At 39.5% G+C, this 26279-nt stretch overlaps 1 protein-coding gene across 2 annotated transcripts in view; it reads right to left on the minus strand.

Moving 5' to 3' along the window:
- Positions 1–4897: 4897 nt before the first annotated feature.
- Positions 4898–26279, minus strand: part of HEPH (hephaestin) — an 80032-nt gene continuing 58650 nt past the window's right edge. The window contains exons 12-17 of one of the 2 annotated variants that reach the window (XM_011928094.1): positions 16965–17071; positions 15780–16005; positions 13169–13308; positions 11845–12007; positions 8506–8550; positions 4898–5840 (exon numbers count right to left, since the gene is read on the minus strand). In XM_011928094.1, the coding sequence (XP_011783484.1) occupies positions 5611–5840; positions 8506–8550; positions 11845–12007; positions 13169–13308; positions 15780–16005; positions 16965–17071 (911 nt within the window). In that variant the 3' untranslated portion in view covers positions 4898–5610. Of the gene's footprint in view, positions 5844–8505; positions 8551–11844; positions 12008–13168; positions 13309–15779; positions 16006–16964; positions 17072–26279 lie in introns of both variants that reach the window. The other variant, XM_011928093.1, reaches the window with a different exon arrangement.

Below are 26279 nucleotides of genomic sequence, written 5' to 3' on the forward strand. Positions count from 1 at the left end.
ATGTAGGCCCCAAATGACTTCTGGCTTGTAGAGTTTCAGCTAGCAGGTCTAATGTTAGCCTGATGGGGTTCCCTTTGTAGGTGACCTGCCCTTTTCTCCTAACTGATTTTAGCATTTTTTCTTTCATTTCAACCATAGAATTTCTGAAAATTAAGTCTCCTGGAAATAATTTTCTTGTGTAGAACCTTGCAGGAGTTCTCTGTACTTGCTGAATTTGACTTTTGAGATCTTTACCAAGGTTGATAAAGTTTTCATGGATGATATTCTGAAATATGTTTTCCAAGTTGTTTGCTATCTCCTCCTCCCTTTTAGGGATGCCAATAATTTGTAGATTTGGCTTTTTTTACATAATCCCATACTTCTCAGAAAGATGCAGGTCAGCAATAGCTCAGTGCAATCAGCCCAAGATGGGGCACCTGTGCTGTGGGCCCAAGCTAGGAGTTCTCTGGTGATAAGCAGTAGCTGTGTGTGGGGGGACTCATGGGGGACAGATTTGCCTCCTCTCCTTGTGTCCACTGCAGCTTGTTGGAGGTGTGGATAGGGCACTTAGAGTCTTTATTCCTTCATTAGTCCATAAGTGGCAAGAGCAATTCCACTGCAGAGGCAGTGGCAGAAAGGCTTTCAGTTGCTCCTGGAGGCTCTGTCCAGAGAGTTGCTGAGTTGTTACTGGCTCAATAGCTCTGGCAGGAAGTGGCTGGAGGCCCAGGTCTGGAGGACCTGTCTGGTGAGGAGAAACAGGAACAGACAGTTATGTAACACTCTGGCCACTTTTCCACAGGGTTGCTGCAGTATGCTTGGAACCTGCTCCAGTTACCTCAGATTTTCCAGTACCTGGAATTATCACCAGTAAAGGCGATGAAACAGCAAAAACGGCAGTCTGTTCCTCCCTCTGGGAGCTCTGTGTCAGGGAGATATGGGCCTGTTGCTGGCCCAAACACACCTGTAGGAGGTGGCTGAAGACCCCATTTGGGGGGGTCCCACCCAGTGAGTAGGAACAGGATCAGTGATCCACTTTAAAAAGCAGTCTGGCCACATATTGGTAGAGCAGCTGTGCTGTGCTGCGGGTATGCTTAAGCACACAAGTTGCCTCAGACACTCTGAAGCCTGAAGGCTGGAATAGATATGTCACCCAGACAGAAAAGACAGTGGCCCACCCCTCTCTCTGGGAGCTCCATCCCAGGGAGGGTACAAATCTCTGTTTGCTGTAGAATACCAACAGCAAAGGCTGGAGGCCCCAGTTAGAAGTACCCAACCAGTGAGGAGAAATGAGATCAGGCACCTGATTAAAGCAGCAGTCTGGCCACGTTTTGGTAGAGCAGCTGGGCTGTGTTGATGGATCCCTTCTGACGCCGATCAGCTTGGACTCTACAAAGCCTGAAGGTTGGAATGGCTGAGGCACCCAAACAGTAAAGATGGCAGTCCACCCCTCCTCCCAGGACCTCCTTCTTAGAGGGTGCAATGCAGTTACTGGAGGCTGGCTGGAATTACAAGCCAGTGGATCTTATCTTGTGACGTGCCATGTGCCATGGAAGTTGGGACTGCAGGCTGTTGCTGCTCAGCCCCGTGAATTTAGCCTCTTTCCCAGGGTCAATCAGTTATCCACCGATTTCCCTTATTTTCAGGTTATACACTTGACCAAAACTACGTCAAAGCCCACTTTACCATTATATTTATAGGTGTAAATTTAGCCTTCTTTCCACAGCTTTTTCTCAGCTTATCTGGAATACTCCAGCATTACTTCAACTACCCCGATGTATGGGGGTCTAACCTCCCACTTTGCCCAAGTTGCAGCTATTTTGCCAAAAAACCCAAATAGCTAAGGCTCCAGGGTCTCCAAGCATACCTGAGCAGATGCCCTGCCAAGACTCCATGTAGCCCTGCATGTTCAGACTGAAGGCCACAGTGGAGTGGCTTCACCAGGTGATTTCCTGACCTGAGGGCTGTAAAGATCCTTGGGAGAACCTCGGGGACAAACAGTCACCCACCACTTCCCTAGGTGGGAGAAGTTCCCCTGGCTCTTTTTCGCCCCAGGTGAGCCATTGTTCTGTCTTGCTTTTCTTCATTCTCCATGGATCAAGTTGTTTCCTTGATTAGTCCCAATGTGAGTACCTGGATATTTCAGTTTAAAGTACCATATTTCCTCACTCCTTCCATTCCTCTCCATGAGAGATAGAGCCATACACACTAGCTGCTTCTAGTCAGCCATCTTGGCCACTCTCTAACTTTTAGGCTTTTTTCTTTTTTTCTTTTTTGTAACTTCCAAACTGTTCTCTACAGTGGTTGTACTAATTTACATTCCTACCAACAGTTTATGAGCGTTACCTTTTCTCCACATCCTTGTCAGCATGTTATTGCTTATCTTTTCGATATAAGACATTTTATCTGGGGTGAGATGATATCTTATTGTAGTTTTGATTTGCATTTCTCTGATGACCGATGATGTTGAGTACCTTTTCACATGACTGTTTGCCATTTATGTGTCTTCTTTTGAGGCATGTCTATTCAAATATTTTCCCAATTTTTGATTGGATTACTAGATTTTTTCCTGGAGACTTGTTTGAGTTCCTTATATATTCTGGTTATTAATCCCTTGTCAGATGGATAGTTTCCAAATATTTTCTCCCATTCTGTTTGGTGTCTCTTCACTTCGTTGATTGTTTCCTTTGCTTTGAAGAAGTTTTTTAACTTGATGTGGTCCCATTTGTCCATTTTGGCTTTGGTTGCCTGTGCTTGTAGGGCATTCCTTGAGGTATTTCTGCCCAGACCAATGTCCTGGAGATGTTGACTAATTTTTTCTTGTACCAGTTTCACCTTTTGGGGTCTTAAATTTAAGTCTTTAATCCATTTTTATTTGATTTTCATATATGGCAAGTGATAGTGGAACTAGTTTCATTCTTCCCCATAGGGATATCCAGTTTTCCCAGCACCATTTATTGAAGAGACTTTCTTTTTCCCAGTGTATGTTCTTGGCACCTTTGTTGAAAATGAGTTCACCACAGGTGTGTGGATTTGTTTCTGAATTCTCTATTTTTTTCCAGTGGTCTATGTGACAGCTTTTATTCCAGTACTATGCTGTTTTTGTTACTATAACTCTGTAGTATAATTTGAAATTAGGTAATGTAATTCCCCCAGTTTTCTTTTTCCTCAGGATAGCTGTGGGTATTCTGTGTCTTTTGTGGTTCTGTATTAATTTTAGGGTTTTTTTTTTTTCTATTTCTGTGAAGAATATCATTGGTATTTTGATAGGGATTTTATTGAATCTGTAGATTGCTTTGGGTCAGTTGGTTGTGTTTTAAACTTAGGTGGTAGCAATGGAGATGGAAACAAATGAATAGCAATGGAGATAGAAACAAATGAATAAGATAAATATATTTTGGAGACAAAAACCAAGACTCACTGATGTGTTACACTGATAATTTCCAGCTTGAGCAACTGAATAGATGGCAATGTCACTTGACTATCAAAAATAGCTACTTGCATCCCTACTTGAAGCAAACTTACAACAGAAATGCATTTCTTTCTTAAATACATGGGCTCTGAGTTTCTATTCCTTGACCTGGAGTAAGATTACAAAATAAGAAGAAATGCACTCCATCTCATCTACCACTCCTAGTCTCTTAGATTTACAACTGAGACCAAGCTAAGAACCTCCCAGTTGCATGTAAATTATAACCATTAATTGACTGGAATTCCTAGCATGTACTTGGTCTTCATTAACATCCATGTTACCTGCAGGCCAAAAGAGTTCTGCTGCTGTTAAATGCATTGATTCTGCAATGGCTTAAATACTAACCCTTGGTTAACTAGCCATCTAAATCCCCCTTCCACCCACATTGTATTTCTGAGATTCTCAGTAAAGCTCTCCAGGAACCCATTGACCATGGAAAAATAAGAGGAATAATACCCTCTGGATTGTGTTTTCCCCTCCAAACTTTAACATTATATTTTAACTGAACACCAGCTCTGTGGGTTTCTACGTTTTATCTGCAAGAGGTTGCTATCTAGACAGACAGATTGCTGGACAGACAGAAAAGTTGGAATCAATATGGGTAAGGTGGATGGAGATTAGTGGATGTTTCCATGATATAGGAGGATGAAATAGGTATTTGGAGTCAAACAGAAGAATATTCGAATCCCTGTTCAACTTCTAGCTGAGGGGTCTTGGATGAAGTTACTTAACGTCCATAAGTTTTGTTCATTCAAATGTATAAGTGTATAACATTACTCAAATGTAAAATGTCTTGCTCTGAGGTAATCCCAATGCAATCAGGAATTAAAATGCTTTTTAAAGTGTAAAACAGTGCATAATTGAATCATCATCTTTACTCTCCTTGATACCTCTTCGATTCTCCACTTGCCCTGTGGTACAGTATTATGGATACTGCAGTGGGGTGGGCCACCTTACCCAATCTAAAATTTATCACTTATCCGTGCTCTCTAATCAATATTTTACAGAGGCTCAAATTTGCATGTAACAAAGGAATATTGCTGTAAAATACCAGAAAGAATGACTCCATCCTATAAGGAAGTCCCCAAAGTTGCAACTAGACCTTTCACACCACCACTGCCAAAAAGGCTCCACAAGATATGGTCCTACTTCTCCTGTCCCACTGGACAGGTTTGAGTCTCATCTCAGATTTCTATTTCCCTCTGACAAATTTTCTTGGCATGCAGAAAGTTTTTGTCATTTATGCGATAGCTCCTTTTCTAGGGTGGTACCCAACACTCTTTGATGCTTCCTCTGGAACAGTTTCCTCATTTCTAAAACAAAAACTTGTAGGTTCTACAAAGGCTAGACAAATGCATACTATACTCACTCACCCCCTAAGTGTTTTCTGTTTCAATCACAGTGACAGAAGTCACAGAGACCATCAAAAATCACCAAACTCAGTCTTTAAGGGTTCTAACAAGTACTTTAATGGATAAGGTTTGCTGTCTAAAACTTGAAGAGGTAACTCAACATTCCTTTCAGTGCCACTGTTCAGGAACTTGGAGGGCTGTCTTTCTTGAGGAGCTTTTGGCTCCAGAGGTTGTACATGCTCACAGCAGCAACAACCCATTCACCACTTCTCCAAAGTAGTTCACTGCCAAGAAGAATCAAAATTCAATTTGGATTCCCAGTTCTCAGACTACCTTCAATTTCCCATCAAGCCTAAATTCTTAGCCTTTAGTTTAGATGTGGGTTATCTTAACAGCTCACTTGGCCTCAGTTCAAAGTGAACTTTCCTGAGTCCTTGAAAGAAGTACAAATCTAATCAATGAGTTTTTCTCTTGGTATCCACTTTGTGAGAAGGATACATTTCTAGAAATTTCAAGACCTTCCAAGTGTCAGAAGGCAGTATAATGTAGCTGTTGAAATTTGTGATGTAGGATACTAAGGTATTCCCTTAGCCCCAGGTGCCCAAGTAGAGCAAAGAAACTAAAGAAAAAGTGAAATCCTATTATTTCCATGTAAAATAAATAAAGAAAGAAATATCCAGATAAGCTTAATTCCTCCCCCCCCCTACCCACCACCCATGCCCCTTTGACACTGGGGTTAGTGATTAGTCCATGGCCTGCTGGGAGTGCATTACAGATGTGCTTCCTGAGGATATCCCCAGGCTCCAGATGTTACTGCTTGAAAGACAGAAGCTTGAAGCTGTCATCCAGGATGGACCTCCTATTGCGTCGTAGCTTTCTCTGTCGATGTTGGTACCAAACCATACCACCAAGAGCCAGAGCAACAAGCAGGAGGGTGACACCAATGGCAACCAAAACAGAGGCCAGCATCTCAACATTCTTTATGGGGATCTGCATGCCCAGCATCTTCACATTGCCTTCTTCAGTGTCTCTGGGGGTCACTGCTGAAATGGAGAAAGAAAAAAATGGGCATCCTGAGATGGGGAGTACTCTAAAAGGTAACTTTCTATAGTCATCACCTGACAAAACAAGTCAATCCAAATAGGACAGGAGACCTGTCCTTATCCTTCACAAAACCAGCTGATGAAAACAGATTTAGAGGTTAAAGTAAAGAATCAAGGAAACATGATGTTACAGCTATAAGGGTCCTTGAGAATCACTGAGGCCCCAGTCCACCCATGGAAAGAGCTAAGACTCATATTGGGAAGACCCTTGATACATTTTCTCAAATATATAAAGGACTGTGATATAAAAAAGGATGAATTTGACTTGTTCTGTACGGTTTCAGAGGGTAGAATTGGAAGCAATAAGGGAAACTTCAGAAAGAAGTTTTACTCAATCATCCAGCTTATCAATAGCAATTTTGACCATTAAACTATGACAAGAACCTGCTACTAGGCTGTCCAGTCTTACCTCTTTGGGTCATATTAACACTGATATCACATGGACCTTTCCAAGTGAAATATCTGATTGTTAGTTCTTGGCATACAAATTTTTGATGATTCCCAATTAGCCTACAGAGAAAAGCTCAGACTTTTAAATCAGACATTCCAACTCTCACTCAGGCTCTAATCTATCCTTCTAGTCCTATCTACTACTTTTCAGCCATAGCAACTCATTCTTTCCTCCTCATAAACAGTGATACCCTTTCAGGCTTCTAAGACTTTGCTTATGCTAATCCTTTTGTCTGAACACACTTTACTCCTTCTTATCTTTCTACCCTTCCTTAAATGTTACATGTCTCTGCAATGTTTTCTTTGACTTCATTCAAAAAATCAATTCTTTCCTTTATGTTTTCCAAGCGCCTGTACCTTGTACTACCATAATTTACTTACTGTGTGACCTTGGACCAAGTGACCCAATCCCTCACTTCCCATCTAAACCTCAGTTCCCTCTTTTATAAAATTAGAATAATAACCATACCTAACACAGAGGCATATTGTAAAATTTAAGTGAATTAATACTTATAAAATATCTAGTACAACACCTAGCAGACAGGAAGTGCCCAATAAATGCTAACTGTTATTATTGTTTGCCCTTTTTGTACAGCACACAGCATCCAGCATTGCAATTATTATTTCTCTGCCTCATTCCGTTTTTAGACGCTGAAAAATAGCGACTATGTCTTACTTGTTTTGATATCCCTGGTACCTGACACTTCTTTGACGATTGTATAACTGGATGAATTAATGTTATAACACAACTGAGAGAAGACAGAATATAATGAGTTCAAATAGAAGCTCAAAACTTCCTGATTCTGAGTTTACATTCTACCACATACTCCTTTTGTGACATTGAACAAATCACTTTCAATTTCTCAGCTTCTCATGTAGAAAATTATTGGGTTTTATTAGAACAACAGTTTCAAAGGCTTTTTTCCCCATTGTGAAAACTTTTTAACAAATGATAGCTTATGAGTAAAGTATATATGTACACAAAATGTGTATGTATATATACAAATATACACACAAAGTATGTATGAATGCAAATATATGTAAAATATTTAAATATATATAAAATAATTGAGTTGCTCAGGTTGAAAGAGATATGGCCTGAAGGCCCACCCACACAATCACACCTTACCTCTCCCCAACCCCTCCAGGACATATCCTGGTCCCCTGGTTAACAGTCCATGTGATACTTAGGCAGATCATTAAGACTTCTCCAAAACAGCTGTAAAACCTTAGACTAAACTACTAATTATCTCTAATGTTCCTTTTAGCACTCGTAACTTTCTGGATCTTTCCTAGTCTGGAGACAAATGAGGTGGAGAATAACAACACTATTTGGACCCGGGCTGTGCAGAAAAATAATCTCTACAGTATTCAAGGTCAGAAATGGCTGGTTACAAAAGTTTAACTCCTTGGTATTCCATAGATGAAAGGGAAAGAGGCAAGAATAAAAATAGCTGTTGAAGAACATGTGGTGTTTCATCTAGTCTCACACTGTCCCTAGGGGAAATTCATATTTGTGCTACAACTTTGCCATGTCCAACCCAGCAGCACCTAGATTTTACTCATATATATATATTTTTTTTCCAACAGCTTTAGGAGTACAAGTATAAGTGGTTTTTGGTTACATGGATGAATTGTATAATGGTAAAGTCTGGGATTTTAGGGCACCCATTACCCAAGTAGTGTACATTGTACCTAATAGGTAGTTTTTTATTCCTCACTGCTCTTTTACTCTCCTTGCTTCTGAGTCTCCAATGTCCATTATGCAATTCTGTATACCTTTGCATACTCATAGCTTAACTCCCATTTATAAGTGAGAACATGCAGTATTTGGTTTTTGACTAGCATTTAGAATTTTCTTCTCCCCTCACATGTTAGATGAAAGGCTAAAATAGCAGCCTTTAAATGGGGAGGAGGCTGTTTTCCCCAACTCAGGAGGTTTGGGGTGGAAGCCAGAGAGAATTAACCTGCTGAGGGAAGTTAAACCTTCATTCTTTGGCTTCTGAAGTCCTGCGGATGTCTCAGGATACTTTCTGCTGATGTATTCTAACTTTCAGTCACATAAGTCCCGTTCCCTAAATGTACCTCTCACCCAACCCTACACACAGACACACTACGGATAACTATCCAGTCTGTGCATCATTTTACATACCTTTTTCAGTCTCTTTGGTGATGGTGGTGATAGTGCTTAAGTGCTCTGGTTGGGGGGAAAAAAGACAAGAGGTTAGCCTTATTATTCTTCCTACCAATTCATAGGCCCCCTATGAAAGGTCAACATTGGTTGCAGAAGTTTCTCTGTGATAAAGTAAGCAAAATAAAGGTAGAATTTACTACTTTATAGTCAAAGTCAATATTAGCATCTTGATTTGATTTTGAACAGTGACATGAAATATGGGCAAGATAACAGGCTTGGAGTCCAAAATGTAAATCACCCCTCTGCTATTATTTACATATTTCTTGGCACTTCCTTTATCCCCATTATTGCTCTTTTTCCCACCATTTGCCACACTTCCTTCAGGAAATCCCTGCTCCTTGTCAAACATACTTCCCTACACATTCAACATCTTCTCAGAACACTTCTTCCTCTCCTTGATTTAATAAAGCTGAGTTCTTCTCTGAGGACCATACTTCATTTACATCCCCTCAATGCTTCTTTGAGATCATTGCTTCTCCTCTTTTTGTAAAGATATATCTCTTTTGAGGCTTATATTATTTGGCTAGAACTACAATCATTTCTTGTTATTGTTAGCTAGCAGTTCTCTTCATTTATGGAAGTCTTTAGTAGCTGGCTCAGTCTTCCTCTCCCTCATTTCCAACCATGGGTGCTGACCCATCAAATACTCAAGCCTCACAGTTTCTGGACCTTTTAACTCCAATAACTTTGATGTCTACTCCAATTCTACCAGCCACTCCCATGGTCACATTAACCTTGTTGTCAAGAATTGTTACATCTCAGAAATCTAAAATCTAACAACAACCTCCCATCCTTTCAGTGCTCTAATACACTTTATTTCAAAAACTTGTTATCCTCCCCTGCCATGAGACCTCTAGCTTAGTAGCTTCATCCTGTATTTTCTTCCATTCCTGACCAAGTGAGACTCCAAGGTCTATCACTTCAACTACTAATCTACCAAGAGTGTTGCAATAATCTACCCAAACTCCAGTAACTATAATTTCCCTGTATTTTGTCTGGTATGCTGAATGCTGCCAGAGAAAATCACACAATTGTAAAGATTAATATTCTTCGTGTCCAATTTCAACTAAACCATCAATGCTGCCTGGCGATAATTTATTTCCCATTCACCAGAGTGGCTATTTCAAACTTTTGTCCACTTTTCTCAAACCCTGTACCCTATCACCTGCCCTTCATTCTCAGCAGATGACTCTATTTGCTCCATCAGCGAGAAGAGCAAGACCATGGGCTGAAATTCTCTGTCAGTCTGTCAAATCCCCTGGTCAAACCTACACATTGATCCTTATATTTTCTGTGTTCTTTCTTCTTACAGTAGAAAGATTACTTTCCTCCACTCTTGCACTAATCTTTCACGTTAGCTCTGATTCTCATTCCCTGCTGCCTTATCAGAAACCTTGTTTCAAGAATTAGTCTTTTCCCTCTATCTTTTCAACTCTTCCTTCCTGGTGACCTGTGAACACATATGGAGTTGAAACAACATGAAATTAGGCCATAGCAGGTTAAAAAAACCCAAAAAGGCAAATAGAAAATATTTATGGGCTGGCTCATTGTCACAGAGAGAATGAGCTATACTTCCTCATGGAAGTACCCTGGCAATATGTATTGAAATGGTCTCATAGATTGGATGGCTCACAATTGGGATAACCCATTACTACATATAGAGAAAACCTATTGTCTTGGATCTATATCTGCCTGATGATGTATCAATTGATCACTTGACTTTTGTTCTATGTACTTACAACAAAACAAAGAAGTTTCTGTAAATCTGGGTGCTAGGGAATAGCTCCTGAGTAGTTAAGTGGAAGCTGCATTCTAGGAGTATTAGTTGACAGAGAATAAATCTTTTAAATGATATAGGAAGTCATAACGTACAATCATTCATCTCCCTCTCTGAGGGTAAACAGAAGATTTGTATTCTCTACCCTCATTTGCTAAGTTTATTTGAATATTCAAAGACATTTTCCCATTCAGTATTCCTGTTGATAGAGTGCCAGTGACTGACAACCCCAGAATACCATCTTTGTTTAAATAATGGCTATGTATTCTTTAAAAGCATAGGAAAAAAAACAGCCTTGATTTCTGTGGACCCCAAAAGGCTCTATAGGGCTTCTTGGAAGGCAAATAGTGTTGGCAGCTGGACTCAGGTCAAGAACCTTAAGAAGTAAGACATTTGACCCTTTAATTACCCAAAGACACAAAAGCTAACACAGCCTACCCATTTACATTTTTTGGTGAAGAACAAAGAGTGGCTGGCAAAGAAATTGCTCCAGCTGCTCCCTCTCCACATAAAATATAAAGAAAAAGTTTTTTCCACCCTTGGTAGTAACTCTGAGATAAGCTGTAATTGAAGGTTAATATCTCTTTCTAGCCTTAGATGAAGATATTCAAAAACCAAAAGGAACTGTCTTGCTAGATGTGGGGGCTCATTCCTGTAATCCCAGTGACTTGGGAGGCTGATGTGGAAGGATGGTTTGAGCCCAGAAATTTGAAGCTAACCTGGGCAAAACCCTGTGCCTAAAAAATAAAAGCTAGGCCAGGTGCAGTGGCTTATGCCTGCAATCCCATCACTTTGGGAGACCAAGGCAGGAGGATTGTTGCTGCAGAAGGAGGCCAAGAGTTTGGAACCAGCCTGCGTAACATAGGTAGACCCTCTTCTCTACAAAAAGTATAAAAATTAGCCTTGTGTGGTGGCACATTCCTGCAGTCCCAGCTACTTGGGAGGCTGATGTGGGAGGATCGCTTGAGCCTAAGAGTCTGAGGCTCCAATGAGCCATGATTGCACCACTGTACTCCAGCCTGGGTGACAGATCAATACCCTGACTCTAAGAAAAAAAAAAAAAGAAAAGGAAAGAATTGCCTTTCACAATCCCACAAAACAAATCAATTTAATGGGTGACTGTTAGACTTATTTTTATTCTCTTTTTAGAAAGACTAATTAGCAATATTCCTTGAAATAATCAGTTACTCTAATGCAGTCAAGTAATACATTTGTATATAAGTTAAATTAATTTAAAAAGAAGCAGACTTGCACTGGGCTTCAATGCATAGAGCCAAACCAGTTTCAGGCTGGGTCAACCCATGAGAGCTCAACAGGTTTTGAAGTAATTAGGAGAGGGACAGGTGGAATGGAGGATTAGAAATATTGGTTGGGGCAATATCTAGAGGGAGTCTACGCTCTGTCTTAAGATGTGCTTATTCTGGGATCAGAGGGAGACAATCAAGAGGCTTTTTGGTATTATCTGGTTCCTATAGGCTAAAGTGTTAAAAGATGATTGTTTTGGGGAAGTTAGGACTTACCTGTTCGAGAAAAAACAGTGAAGAGGGTCTCCATGCCAGCATGGACATGGTCAGTCACATGGCAGTGCATCAACCATGTCCCAGGGTTGCTGGCCACCATCTCCACTACTTCAAAAGTCCCTGGGAACAGATCCACCACATCTGCTCGGTAGTTCTCACCATTCTGCAAGAGAGATTGGGAATGAGGAAGAGGAAGTGAAGGATATAAAGATCATCTTAGAGCTTTCAGGAACTAAAAATTTGTGATGTCCACATTAGGGAGCTGAGACTCCAAGACTCCTAGACCAGTGAGTGGCTTTAAAAGTCCACTTTATTGAAATCATCCTGGCTAACGCAGTGAAACCGCATCTCTACTAAAAAATACAAAAAAAAAAAAAAAAAAAAGTAGTCTGGCGTGGTGACAGGTGCCTGCAGTCCCAGCTACTTGGGAGGCATAAGCAGTAGAATGGTGTGAACCTGGGAGGTGGAGCTTGCAGTAAGCTGAGATCGCGCCACTGCACTCCAGCCTGGACGACAGAGTGAGACTCCATTTCAAAAAAAAAAAAAAAAAGTGTCCACTTTATTCGTATCTCCAATGAACCCACCCACAGAAACTAAATCAACAGAGATGACTTTCTCCTCTTAAAGTGTCCCAAAATAAGAGAATTTCTAGGTTACTTTAGAGAGTTCAAAACAAGTATCTTTATAATTTTCAGCAGGCTAAAATATGAGAAATTTGGTGTAAGCTTTGATCCCTAAGAATGAGGCATATATTTCCTTTAGAAATTGATTCAAATAAAGTTATCTTTGCCATTGTCTTTTTCAGCACTTCTAAATCTCGAAGTCTGTATCAGTGCCCCCAACTCCTCCTCCTTTACCTAAGACTAAACTGTTTTCAAAATCTACATATTGTTCCATGTGCCCTCTAAGTTGAAGCTCTTCTTTAAATAGATTAAGGACTTTCAGCAATTCTGAGATACCACCCTGAAATTCCTTGTTCTTAAAAATCACTGCTCAAGTCCTTGACAATCTCAAGCCCTTGACATTGAGTCCTTGACATTGAGTCCTTGACATTGAGTCTTGATATTGATTCCTTGAGTCTCCTTACCGATAAATGGGCCATTTTTTCTCTTCCACAGCAGAAGGGAAAGCTAGGGCCTAGCAGGAAGTTTTTGACCCTGGGATATACAGCCAGACTAAAATTTCCAGCTCAGTGCTCCATTTGCTAGACCTCTGCTCTTTTAACTAATTGTTACCTTGTTCCACGCTATTACCCTTTTTCTCAATTGCTGCTAAACCACTGTTCTAATCATCCTTGAGGGACTCAGCCCACTTTCCAGCTCACCCGATACAGGAAGCTCTCTGCATGAAAGTGGATGGTATGCAGATCCACATCTTGGCCCATGCCCAGCATGTACCAGGCCACTCGTTCTCCTTGGTACATGGTAAGACCCCTAAGGTTGGCATAGAGTTTCCCATTGATTGCTGTCAAAAAAAAGAAGAAGAAGAAGCTTCTTACATCTCTCCTTTTGACTTCCCATTGCCACTGTCCTGGTCCTAATCTTTTTTCTCGAAGATAGCAATGGGCTCCTAATTTGTCTCATCTTTATTCCATCTGTCCCTTTTCAAGGTATCTTCTTACATTGATATTGTCAAAATTATCTCTCTAAATAACTGAATGTGATGACATCATTCTGCTGCTTCAAATATTTTAATTACTCTCTCCTGCTCCAAAGAGCAAGTCCATGGATCCTTACTTCACCCAACAAGATCCTTCAAAATATAACTCCAAGCCACTTTCTCAGACTTAACTCCCACTACCCAACACGCTTATTCTAATTAGGGTGATTTCTTCACCATCCCTCAAATGGTCCATGTATGTTCTTTTTGTCCTTGTGTTTCTAAGATTCCCTACTAGAAATCCTGCCTTCTTTTATCAATTTTTTAAAGTCTAGTTAAGTCTTTACTCCTCCAGAAAGACTTTCCTGATCTCCTAGTTCCTCTCCATACCTCTTATTCCCTGCATGCCCTTCCACCTGTGAACTCCTCCAGTACTGTCTCATGACTCCTTGGAACTCATAAGAAATTGTCTTCTACATTTACCTGTCTTTTCATGTGTGAAAGCTTACATCCCTAACTAGACTACAGGTTCCTAATATGCAGAAAAGGATGTATGTATACACTGCATTACTATAGCTTCCTTGTATTTTTTCAGAACACCCAGTAGACAGCTGGGTCAACAGTAAATGTTAAAAAAAAAGACCTGCCACGTTAATGAAATTAATAACATTAATGCATAGAATAGTGATATTAATTCCTGGGATTAATAATGATATTAATGTATGGGTCTCTTCCCAGGCCACATCTTATGCTCCAAGGACATCAAAGTACTTATTGTTATAAAAATTCACACTTCCATGACTTTTCCCTGGAAAATTTCCCCCACTTCTCATATTCTTACAGAGGGAAGATAATTTCCACTTTATTCCTCAAGAGAGGAAGCAATCATTTATAATCTGTCTCTGTGTCTACCAAATTGTGGATTTCAGAGAGGAAACTAAACATGATCAACTCAGCCTCTTATTGATCTTTTCTCTCACTCATCAGTTGGGCCACAGAAATGGGCAATAGCTGATTCATTATTTCACTGTGGGTTTGATTCTCCCTCTGCTAAAGAGGAGAGTATTGCTGTCCATCTATGTCAATGACAAGGTGGAAATGTCTATCTATTGCCAGAGAAATGTTAGTAAGCCTATTTAGTTGTAGAACTGAAATCAGTTTTTCCATTAGCCTTCTTAGTAATAAGGTTCACATTTGATCTTAATGTGTTGGTTCAGGAACCTGAAAAGGAAGAGAGGGATATTATTTATTTACCCCTCAGATGCAAATATCTCCAGTGCTAGCACTCAGAAACTGCACAACAAATACCTGCTAGATGGATAGGTAGGTATATTTACACCTGAAGAGTGTGGATAGACGCATAAACAAACAGAAGAAGGTAAGCATTAGCCAAACCCCTGCATTAACAGGACATAACTGCGCCCTCTTTCCCTTTTTGTCCTGGGTCATTTCTTTGATTTGACAGGTGCTAAAATGTCTGCCTTGTGAAGTTTGTGAATCATCTGTTCTAATGTGAATCATTCATCACTCCGTCAAGGAGAAATAGCTAAAATCTGTAGGATAATAATATACTACATTTTAGTTCCATTAGAATCACTATCAAAGGTACACATCCTCAGATCAAAGAAATCTTGGGCTAAAAGGAATAGTGAAAGATCACTTAATTCTACTGCACTCATGCTCTCCCTTCTTTCTCTTGTTTTTGAAAAGCTACACAGTTCTCTCGAGCAAAGGAAGGCTTTGATGCACAATTTCTCTCCAAAATCCATTCAAGTACCAAAAAGTTCTTCCCTGTATCTGACATAAATCCAGTATGCTTCTCACTGAGGCTGTCTTCTTCAATTCTTCCATCTATAAATTGAAACTCTTTTAAAAAGAGACTAAAGAACAAGCTTTCATCTGGCTGTATTGGAATCCATTGAGATAACTGGTCCCAAATTTACAGCAGTAAATAAATAAGATGATATTGGGAGACTAAACTCAGGGTTTTAAAATAGAGAGACACTAAGCAGTCAGTTTGACAAGTACATTGAAGGTCATACATGTCCATTTTGCCTTCTCTAATATGTTAAAATTTGCTGGTATCACCATGGCAACTTTACACAGTCAACTTCCCGCTTTCTGGGCACCCAATCTAACCTGGACCACATATCTGTCTTTGTATATGTAAATGTACGATAGTAGGAAATGCTTCTTCTGACTCATTCTCATTTCACCTTACCATGTTCGTGTCCTTTCTTGGATTATGTTCCCTTAGATAGTAATAGGCCTATTAGATATCCCCATGTAACCAGTAGGGACTGCTTTGGAAAAAGAGTAGCTTTTTTACTACTGACCATGCATTTTATTACTCTCCAAGAAAGTTTCATCCTGTAGATTAATACTGCCTGGATCCTGGGACCCATGGGTTGCCACATTTTCCTCCAAATACCAAGACTGATTTTCATCAAAAATCAAAAACAACAATGCAAATTCCCGGTCCATGTCACTCCGTCCTCCGTGGGGCTCCAGGATGCCCTTTCGGCAGATAGTCAAGGGCCCCACCAGGCCACTATACATGTCCTGAGGAAGGGAGGAAGCGGGAGAGACAGAAAGAGATGGAGTTGTTTCTGGGTAGCAGTACTCTGCAGGGAGCCAGCTTCTCATACAAGCCCACTGTGCCTCTCAGCATTTCCTCATGATATCTTACATTTATAAGTACCCCACTATGTTATTTGAATTCATTCTAACAATTATCTTGGGACTTAGTTAAGATGCACTATCTGATCTATGCTTTATCTAGGCTAAAGTATTTATTGACCTCTTAGCCTAGCGAACATTTTTACAACCTAGTGTCTTTTTTGTGCTGTTTCCTCTGCCTGCAATGCCCTCCCCATCATCATACCGCTTATCTGATGGCATAATGTGACTCAGCTTTTAAGGCCAAGAGTACATGCACCTCCCATTGTGATGTCTTCTCCAGGTTCTCTCTTGCTTAACTAGACAATACTCTTTGAAGGTGGAAATGTATCTTAAATTTATATCATCCAAAGCACCAAGTAAAATGCCTAAAATGTGGTAGGCACTCAATAAATGATTGCTAATGGCTGGCTGTAGATGGATGGCTAGATCGATAAATCCATTTTCCAGATAAGGAAACAGAGGCAGAATGACTTATTTAAGGTCATTCTAAAAGCATGCTGTAACCAAATTTGGGACTAAAGCCTCAATCTCTGTACAACCAACCCCAGGTTTCTTTTGTGTTTTCTGCTTGCTTGTGTGTTTGTTTTCTTGTAATGAGAGCATGTTACTATATAGGATCCAAAATGAAAAGAAAAGAAAAAAATCTTCATGACAAGTATCTGGTGCTGCCCATTCCCTTCCTCCCTCCTCCTGTCTATTAAAATAAGTCCAGCTTTTGAGGAATGTTCCCCAAATTCTAGGCTCTAGTATCCCAGGAGCAAGCTTCTTACTACACCTGGTTAATAGCTTCTTTTTGCCGGGAGTTTGACCCACTTGCAGGTAGCCAATCTTGTATTTACCTTGATGGGATCCACTGCAGAATAATAGATCCAGGAAACACAAGCAGAGTCATTGGGCCCAGGGCCAGATCTCTCTGGGATGTTCCACTGATAAGTGAGCATCTCACCTAGGAAGTGTAACAAGGAACCTCCAGTTGCACTGGGTCAGAAATTTCTCTCAATTCCCAGGTCTCCCCAAGAGGCAGTGGTGGGTGAATCCCATCCTCTTTAAGATCTTTCTTCATCCTTTCTCCATCATTTTATTTTTGTGACCTTGAGCTTTTCCCTCCTGGGACACCCTCAGCCTTTCTTTTCTGCTTTCCCTTTCCTTAAAGGCCCAGGCCCAATACTCTGGTAAGGCAGCCTTGCTACTTTTCTTCTGCTTTTAATATCTTCTTTATCTTTGCGGGGAAGGCAGGGGAAGGGGGGAGGCAGGGTGAGGTTCCCTGCTTTGGTTTATTTTTTCCAGCTGCTGTCTCCTAAATGCAGTTGTTTGCACAAAGTTCTGTCTCAGTTCTCTTCCTTCTTTCCATACTCTCTCTTTGGAACCTTTAGTCACCTTTCTGATGTCAACTATGATTTGTGCATCGATGGCTCTTAAATACTTAGTTCCTGCCATTCCTTTGAAAAACCCTCCTTTGAAAAACCACCCTCTTTCCCAATCTGTGCTCCCAGTGTCTATCTAGAAATAACACTATCACTCTTGTACTTACCGAGACTCAAAACTTTAATCTTCTTTACTTCTTCACTTTCGTAATTCAACATCTAACCAAATGGCAGGTCTTATTGATTCTACCTCTACATTATATTTTAGAACCATCCTCTTCTCCTTTCAATTATCATTACTCTTGCCCTAGTTTAGACCCTTGTTTTCTTAACTGAACCATTACAAAGCCTCCTAACATGTTTCTCTGCCTCCAGCCTTGCCCTCTCCAATTCATCTTCCAAATAATGTTACATTAATCTTTTCTAACAACTTTATTGAGATATAATTTGCATACAGTACAATTCACCCATTTAAAATGTTCAATTCAATGTTTTTTAGTATATTACCAGAACTTTGTAACCACCACGATTCATTTTGCATTTCATTACCACCAAAAGAACTCCTGCACTGCCCTCACCCCTCTCATCAACCCACCCACCCCCACCCCACCCCACCCCACCCAAGGTAATCAATATTCTACTTTCTGTCTCTATAGACTTGTCCACTTTGGGCATTCCATAGTTATTGAATTATATAATACATTTCATTTTGTGACTGATTTTTATTTAATATGTTTTCATTGTCCACCCACATTGTAGCACATATCAATACTTAATTGTGTTTATTGACAAATATTCCATTGAATAGATATACCACATTTTATTCATTCATTCTTCAGTTGATGAACATTTGGGTCATTTCCACATTTTAGTTATTATGAATAGTGCTGCTATCAGCATTTGTTTACAAGTTTTTATGTGGATATATGTTTTCATTTATTCCTGATTTGTATGGTAGTGCTATGTTTAACCACTTAAAGAATTGCCAAACTGCTTTCCAAAGCACCTGCACCATTTTGCATTCTCACCAGTAACATATTAGGGTTCCAATTTCTCAACATCTGCATGAAAACTAGCTATTGTCTGCTCTTTTAAAAAAATTATTTTCGTTATCCTAGCATGTGAAAAGTGTTATCTCACTACAGTTTTTATTTCCAATACTCTGATGGCTAACAATGCTGAGCATCTTCTCTTGTGCTTAATAGCCATTTTAACATCTTCTTGGGAGAAATGTTTATTCAAATCCTTTGCCCATTTTAAATTGGCTTATGTGTTTTTTGATAATAGCATTGTCAAATAACAATGACATCAAGCAATAGTTCCTTATGGATTCTGGATACAAGTCGCTTATCAGACATATGATTATGGAATTATTTCACATCCTGTGGATCGCCTTTTCACTTTTTATGGTGTCCTTTAAAGCATACTTTAAATTTTAAGCTATTTCAATTTATTTGTTCACTTGTGCTTTTAGTGTTGTATAAAAGAAACTATTGCCTAATCCAAGGTTATGAATGTTTGTTCATTTATTTTCTCCTAGAAGTTTGCTTTAGCTTTTATATTTAGGTCTTTGATCCATTTTGAGTTGATTTTGATTTTTCTGTATGTTGTGAGTCAGAGGTCCAATTTCATAGTTTTGTATGTGGATATTCAGTTGCCTCCGCACCATTTATTGAAAAGACTATTTTTTTTCCATTGAAAGGTCTTGGTACTTTTGTTGAAAATCAATTGAACAAAATGAGAGGGTTTATTTCTGGATCTTCAGTTCTATTCCATTGATCTATCTGTCTATCCCTATGCCAATGCCACACAGTCTTGAGTTCTATGCTTTGTAGTAAGTTTAGAAACCAGTAAGTATGAGTTCTCCAACTTTGTTCTTCTTTTGTGACATTGTTTTGGTTGTGCGATATTAATTTTTCAAAAATCTTTCTTTGTTCATGTCACACCTTTTGTCAAAGACCTGTAATGGCTCCCTCATATTCAAATAATAAATTCTAAAAATTTCCCCATCAGCTAAGCCCTCTCTAACTCAGCCCTGGCCTGCCTTTTCAGCAATGTCTCTTACTCTTTCTAGTTCTGCAAAATATATACTGGTCAAACCTAACCACTTGCTCACCTCTGGTCATACCACATACTTTCACAGCTCTGTATCTTTTGTCATGTTGTTCTGTTTACATGAACTTCTCTCCAACCTCTCTATCGAGTTCAAGACTTATTCAACAGTCTTCTTGGCATCTCCATTTGTCTAATTTTTATCTCAGACTCAACATATTAAAAATAAATGTTTGACCTCTCCCCCAATCCTTCTCCTCTTCAGTCTTCCTTTTCTCACTAGAGAGTGCCACCAGTTATGAAAGCCAAAACCTCAAGAGTTATCTTTGATTATTCTCACTCCTTCACATCTCATATCCATCATCAAAATTCTGAGGGATCTACCTGAAAAGTATATGCTACCACCATAGTCTGTGCCATTATCTTCTGTCACCTGAAAAACTACAATCGTCACTTATCTTGTTCCTCTCATGTGTTTCACATAACAACAAGTGTAACCTTTTAAAATACAATGTAAGCTATGCCACATCTCTGCAACAGCTCCTCACTGTGAGTAAAACTAAATAAAAATTCCCTACCATGGCTTGCGAGACTCTACATGATCTTACTTATCCTTCTTTATATCTACAAACTCATTTCTTATTATTCTTCATCTTTCTCAGTATACTACAGCCACACTGTCTTCTTTTTCCTTAAATACACTGAGATCATTCCTGTCTCAAGGTATTTACACCTGCAGTTGAAGCTGTCCTGTAGCTTTCTTAATATGGCTGATTTCTATGCTACATTCAAGTTATCAGCCTAAATATAATTTCCTCAGAGAGCCTGGGACTGACCGTAGTAGTCAAGGCTTCATTCTTGTATCCAAAATACATAAAGAACACTTAAATTTTAACAAAATAAAAACAACCCAATTAAAAATAGGCAAAAAATCTGAACTGATATTTCACAACACAAGATATAAGAATGACAAATAAACATATGATAGATGTTAAACATTATTAGCCATTTAGAAAATGCAAATCAAAATTACAATGAGATGTCATTACATACCTGTCACAATGGCCTTTAAAAATCAGTGATAACACCAAATGCTGGCAAGGATGTGGAACAACTGAATCACTCACACTTTGCTGATGGGAATGTAAAATGGTTCAGACACTCTGGAAAAAAGTTTGGCAGTTCCTTATAAAGTTAAATATCCCCTGACTGTATGATCCAAAAATCCTAGTTCTAGGTATCTACCATAGAGAAATGTGAACGATGTTCACACAAAAGCTTCTACACAGCACCTGTAATCCCAGCACACTAGGAGGCCGAGGCAGGTGGATCACTTGAGGTCAGGAGTTTGAGACCAGCCTGACCAATATGGCAAAACGTATCTGTGCTAAAAATACAAAAATTAGCTTAGTGTGGTGATGGGCACCTGTAATTCCAGCTACTCAGGAGGCTGATGCATGAGAATCACTTGAACCTGGGGGGCAGAGGTTGCAGTTAGCCAAGATCGTGCCACTGAACTCCAGCCTAAGTGACAGAGCGAGACTCTGCCTCAATCAATCAATCAATCAATGCCTCTATACACATAGTCATAGTAATTTTATTAATAAAAGCCAATAACTGGATAAAATCTAAATTCCCTTTAACAGTGAAAAGTTGTACAAAATGTGATACATTCATACCATGAAATACTACTCAGCAATAAAAACAGTAAACTATTGACACATACAACAACTTAGAAGAATCTCCAGAGAATTATGCTGTGTGAAAAAGGTTAATCCTGAAGGATTGCATACTGTATTATTCCATTTATATGTAGATATCACTTACATAAATCACAGAATATGTATACATATATATGCATCTTTTTTTTTTCTAGGAAAGATGTAATAATAGGAATTGAGAACAGATCAGTGGTTCAAAGAGGGTGGGAATAGTAAGAAAGTCAACTGCTCTAATTCCTAATTGCGGTGGTGATTATGCTAATCTACACATCAAAAAAGTCAATTATATTGTAAGACTTTAACAACTATAGGAGTTTAGATTTATTAATCACTGGAGAAAGTGTTATAGGAGAGTTTAGGCTTGGTCTGAATCTCAAGGAATGAGGAGAGCTTAAAGAAGAAGAGTCAGAGGTGAAAGCATGCAATTTTTTTTTCACCCATACAATCAACAAAGCTGTATTGAACACATATTACATGTTGAATGTTGGAAAGAGTCATAAACAAAACAACATAGTGCCTGTCCTCTTAGAATCTAGTCGGGAGAGGAAACGACATACAAGTAAACCAACAACAACAACAACAAAAAGAAAACATGTAGAATTACAAACTAGGATAAGTGCTATGTTCTTGTGAAGATCTCTACCCTCCTTTACCTTTTTAAATCAGGTCCCTCCTGACTCCATCCTTTTCCCTATCTGGTCCAAATTCCCTCACTGCCATGATCAGCATTTGAACTACTCTTTTACAAATATCCTGTACTCTCATGTATTCTTGCCTGTTACTCTATTCTACACAATGCATCCCCTTCACCCTTCCCACCCCATAATAACTTCATGGAAATCAGTGGTCCTCAAAGTATATTGCTTCCACCAGCATCAGAATCCACATAGCAGTTTGTAGAAATGCAAATTACTGGGAATCTCTCCACACCTGAAGATTCAGAAACTCTGGGCGTGGGCTCAGCAACCTATGGGCAATATAACAATCCCTCCAAGTGATTCTCATGTTCACTAAAGTTGGGTACCAGTAACCTCCCTAGGTGTATCTTATAATCTGCCTCTTCTGATCTTAGACTGTGGCTGAACACAGCTGGAGAAAATTGTACAGCCTTCTGTAGTGCTGCTTCTTCAAATTTCTATTTTCCAGTCTCATTGTGTCCTCAGTCCTGTTTGGTTTGATAGCTTTCAATCCTGTTCCTCTTGGTGACAATTCCAAACTTTCACTACACTCCTCAAGCCTCATTTGTTCCTTACTTCCTCACTCTAAAAAACTGAATTCAACTCACATTTCACAGAATAAGAATAATATTGGCAAAAACTTGCATAGCATTTATAAGACATTAACTCAAAATCCCTATGAGACAGATATTACTATTAATTTCATTGTATATATGAAATAACTAAGGCTTCAACTCATAGATATTATGTCACTTTCTAAGGATCACACATCATAGCTGAAATTTGAGCCCATGCAGTCTAGCTTCAGAATTCCTTTTACCACTACTCTACAAAGACTCTCATCCTTTAAAATTCCATTCTTTATCCACATCTACCAAGCCCTGGAGCCTCAGAGTGGGAAGTGCTCCTACTCCAATTCAAGGTTCATACTTTCTCCCACTTCTTGCCAGATTTGAATTTCCTCTTCCTCTTGGATCTTCTGCTTCTCCTCTGCTTGTTCCTTTCCCCATGTAAGCCATGCTCAAGTCTCTCCTTTCTCTCTCCTGTGACCCTCAAGCTACTGCAATCCCTTGTTCTGTCTTCTTCAACAGCAAAGCATTTTTAAAGTCCTGCCAACATCTACTTTCTTTACTTCCTCATTTCCTGTATACTCCTTAATAAGTCTTTCTTCATAGTCAAAAAAAAAAAAAAAAAAAAAAAAAAAAAACTGCTGACACCTTGATTTGGAATTCTGGCCTCCAGAATTATGAGACAATATATTTATGTTGTTTAAGTCACTCAGTTTATGGTACTTCATAATGGCAGCCCTAGCAAACTAATACAGCCTCTAACACCTTTCATGCTATCTGATGTAGTTTGAATTTTTGTCCCCTCCAAATATCATGCTGAAACTTGACCCCCAGTGCTGGAGGTGCCACCTAATGGGAGGGTCGTAGGAGTAGATCCTTCACGAATGGCTTGGTGCTGTCCGCTCAGCAATGAGTGAGTTCTTGGTCTATTACTTCACACAAGAGCTGATTGTTTAAAAGATCATGGCACCCCTCCTCTCCTTCTCTCTTGTTCCCTCTCTCAACATGTAACACACCTGCCCCCTTTTCACCTTCCATTACAACTGAAAGCTTTCTTGGGCCTTCAGTAGAAGCAGATGCTGGTGCCATGCTTCTTATATAGTGTGAAGAAACATGAGCCAAATAAATCTCCTTTATTTATAAATGACCCAGCTTCAGGTAATCCTTTATAGCAAGCAAAATGGACTAAGACACTATCAAAAGATATAGATAATTTAAATCCTTTCTTTCTTTCCTGATCTTGTGCCTCATTCCTGAAAGCTTAGCTAAAACAATATGCTAACACACAATCACCCAAAAATATGCAAATGTTTGATACCATGAAGGTGTCTCCAGCAACTACTCAGAAACCTCCTCTCTTAGCTCCTGATGCTCTCTTACTCTGATTCAAGTCTCTTTCTCCACTTCACTTCTGCATGTTAGGTCCATCACCCATTGCAGCTTTGCTCCTGTACTTTAGAATCTAGCTTTTACAATTGAATGAATGGAACTAGCAGTGCCTGACCACTTCCATTTTCACTGAAGGTCCCAAACCTGATATCACATCTTAATTTGCTCTGAGCTACTTGTTTACTAAATGTGCTCCAACCTAACTTCTTGTTAGCCATATGAAGTTTATGAATCATCTGCTGTTTTGTCAAGCATCCATCTCCTCATTAAGGAAAAGTAGCTAAAACCTGTGGAGCAATATGATACTGAGTCAGACTGCATTAGAGTAAATGTTACAGATACGTTTTGTTTTCAGATTTAAAAAACAAGCAAACAAACAAAAAAAACTTTTGTTCATTCTGTCAAGAATCAGAGGTTAATTAAAGAAAGTGAGTTCCAAACCGTATCTCCTCTGGCACTTCCCATATTGGGCTGTCTTCCAGTCTACAATATAACCTTCTAGCTATAGCATCTTAAAACAACTTCCAAGCCAGTCTGCCTAGCTGGTCAGCCAGATGAAGACTTCCTAGCCATTCAAGGGTGAGGAATGGAAATATGATTGGGATTCAGACACTATTCTTACCATTCGCACTATCTGACCCCTTAGACCATCCTTTTCTTAAAGCTCTATTTGACTTCCAAACACCATTGCCTCCTGGTTCACTCACCAATCTTGCATTCCCCTTTCATTGCTTTATTTTTCTCTACCCATCCCTTTCTTTTTATTTTAAAATAAAGTTAACAAATAACAATTTTTAGTTATTAAAGTAATATATTTATATGAAAGTGTATGCAAATACAGAGAAAGAAGTCTAGATGGAAACGTACCAAACCAATAAGAAGTCTAGATGGAAAAGCACCAAACTTTCAAGAGTGGTGCACATTACACTGTATTCCCAGTAACAGGATAATTTTTTAAAATCTTTCCAAATTGAAAATAAAAAGACAAAAAAAACACACAAAAAAACAAGAAAATTGATTTTTCTTGGAATTCATTATCTGAAACCTCACGTGGGTCCTCTGTGCTGTTCATCAGTCTTATTCCATTTCTCAGAAAAGTTTGGTTTTCTACCCTTTGAATCAACAATTTCATACATTTTTTCCTTTCCTTCAAACCTCCTACCCCAGTGCACCCACCTCCACAACACTAATGGCCTTTACTCAGATCTGAATCAGAAAATTGAAACCATCAGACAAAAACTCTCATTACACTATTGTAAAATCCGCAAACTTCTCTCACTATACGGTAGTCCCCTCTATCCATGCAGGATACATTCCAAAACCAGTGGAAATCTGAAAGCACAGATAGTACTGAAGCTGATTACTGTCAATTGAAACACATTTCCATTTTTATCTTCCACCCACAAATGCAATGCCTTTTTCACCTTAACTAAGCACTTCTCATACATTGTGGCCATAGCCTTTGTAGTTTGAGGTGCTACAGGAAAACTTGCATAAATTTATTTTTCCTTCTTCACAATTCCATAGATAGAATATTCATTCTTACGATCAATCTTGGCAACCTTAGCATACAACTTTTTTCATTATTAATTCAAGAATTTTTACCTTTTCAATAAAAGCAGCACTATATGGCTTCTCTTTGGCACATACAAATTGCCAGCATCACTACTCTAGCACTTTCGGGCCTTTATTAACTAAAATAAAAGCTACTTTAACACAAGCATTGCAAAACTGTGACAGTTGATCTGGTAACTCAGACAGCTAAGTGCCAAATGGGCAGGTAGCATATCCAGTGTGGATATGCTGGACAAAGGAAAGATTCACATCCCAGGTGGGATAGTATGAGATGTTATCACACCACATACAATGATACAAAATTTAAAACTTTTAAATTGTTGGGGGGGCGGAGCAAGATGGTCAAATAGGAAAAACTCCAGTCTCCAACTCCCAGCGCGAGCGACACAGAAGAGCGGTGATTTCTGCATTTTCAACTGAGGTACTGGGGTCATCTCACTAGGGAGTGCCGGACAATCGGTGCTGGTCAGCTGCTGCAGCCTGACCAGCGAGAGCTGAAGCAGGGCGAGGCATCGCCTCACCTGGGAAGTGCAAGGGGGAAGGGAAACCCCTTTCCTAGCTAGGGGAACTGAGACACACAACACCTGGAAAATTGGGTAACTCTCACCCCAATACTGCACTGTAAGCAAACGGGCACACCAGGAGAATATATCCCTCACCTGGACGGGAGGGTTCCATGCCCACAGAGCCTCCCTCATTGCTAACACAGCACTCTGCGGAGATCTAACCGCAAGGCAGCAGCGAGGCTGGGGGAGGGGCGCCCGCCATTGCTGAGGCTTAAGTAGGTAAACAAAGCCACTGGGAAGC

The sequence above is a fragment of the Colobus angolensis genome, unplaced genomic scaffold (assembly GCF_000951035.1).
Source record: "Colobus angolensis palliatus isolate OR3802 unplaced genomic scaffold, Cang.pa_1.0 Scaffold764, whole genome shotgun sequence".
Classification (NCBI taxonomy): Eukaryota; Metazoa; Chordata; class Mammalia; order Primates; family Cercopithecidae; genus Colobus; species Colobus angolensis.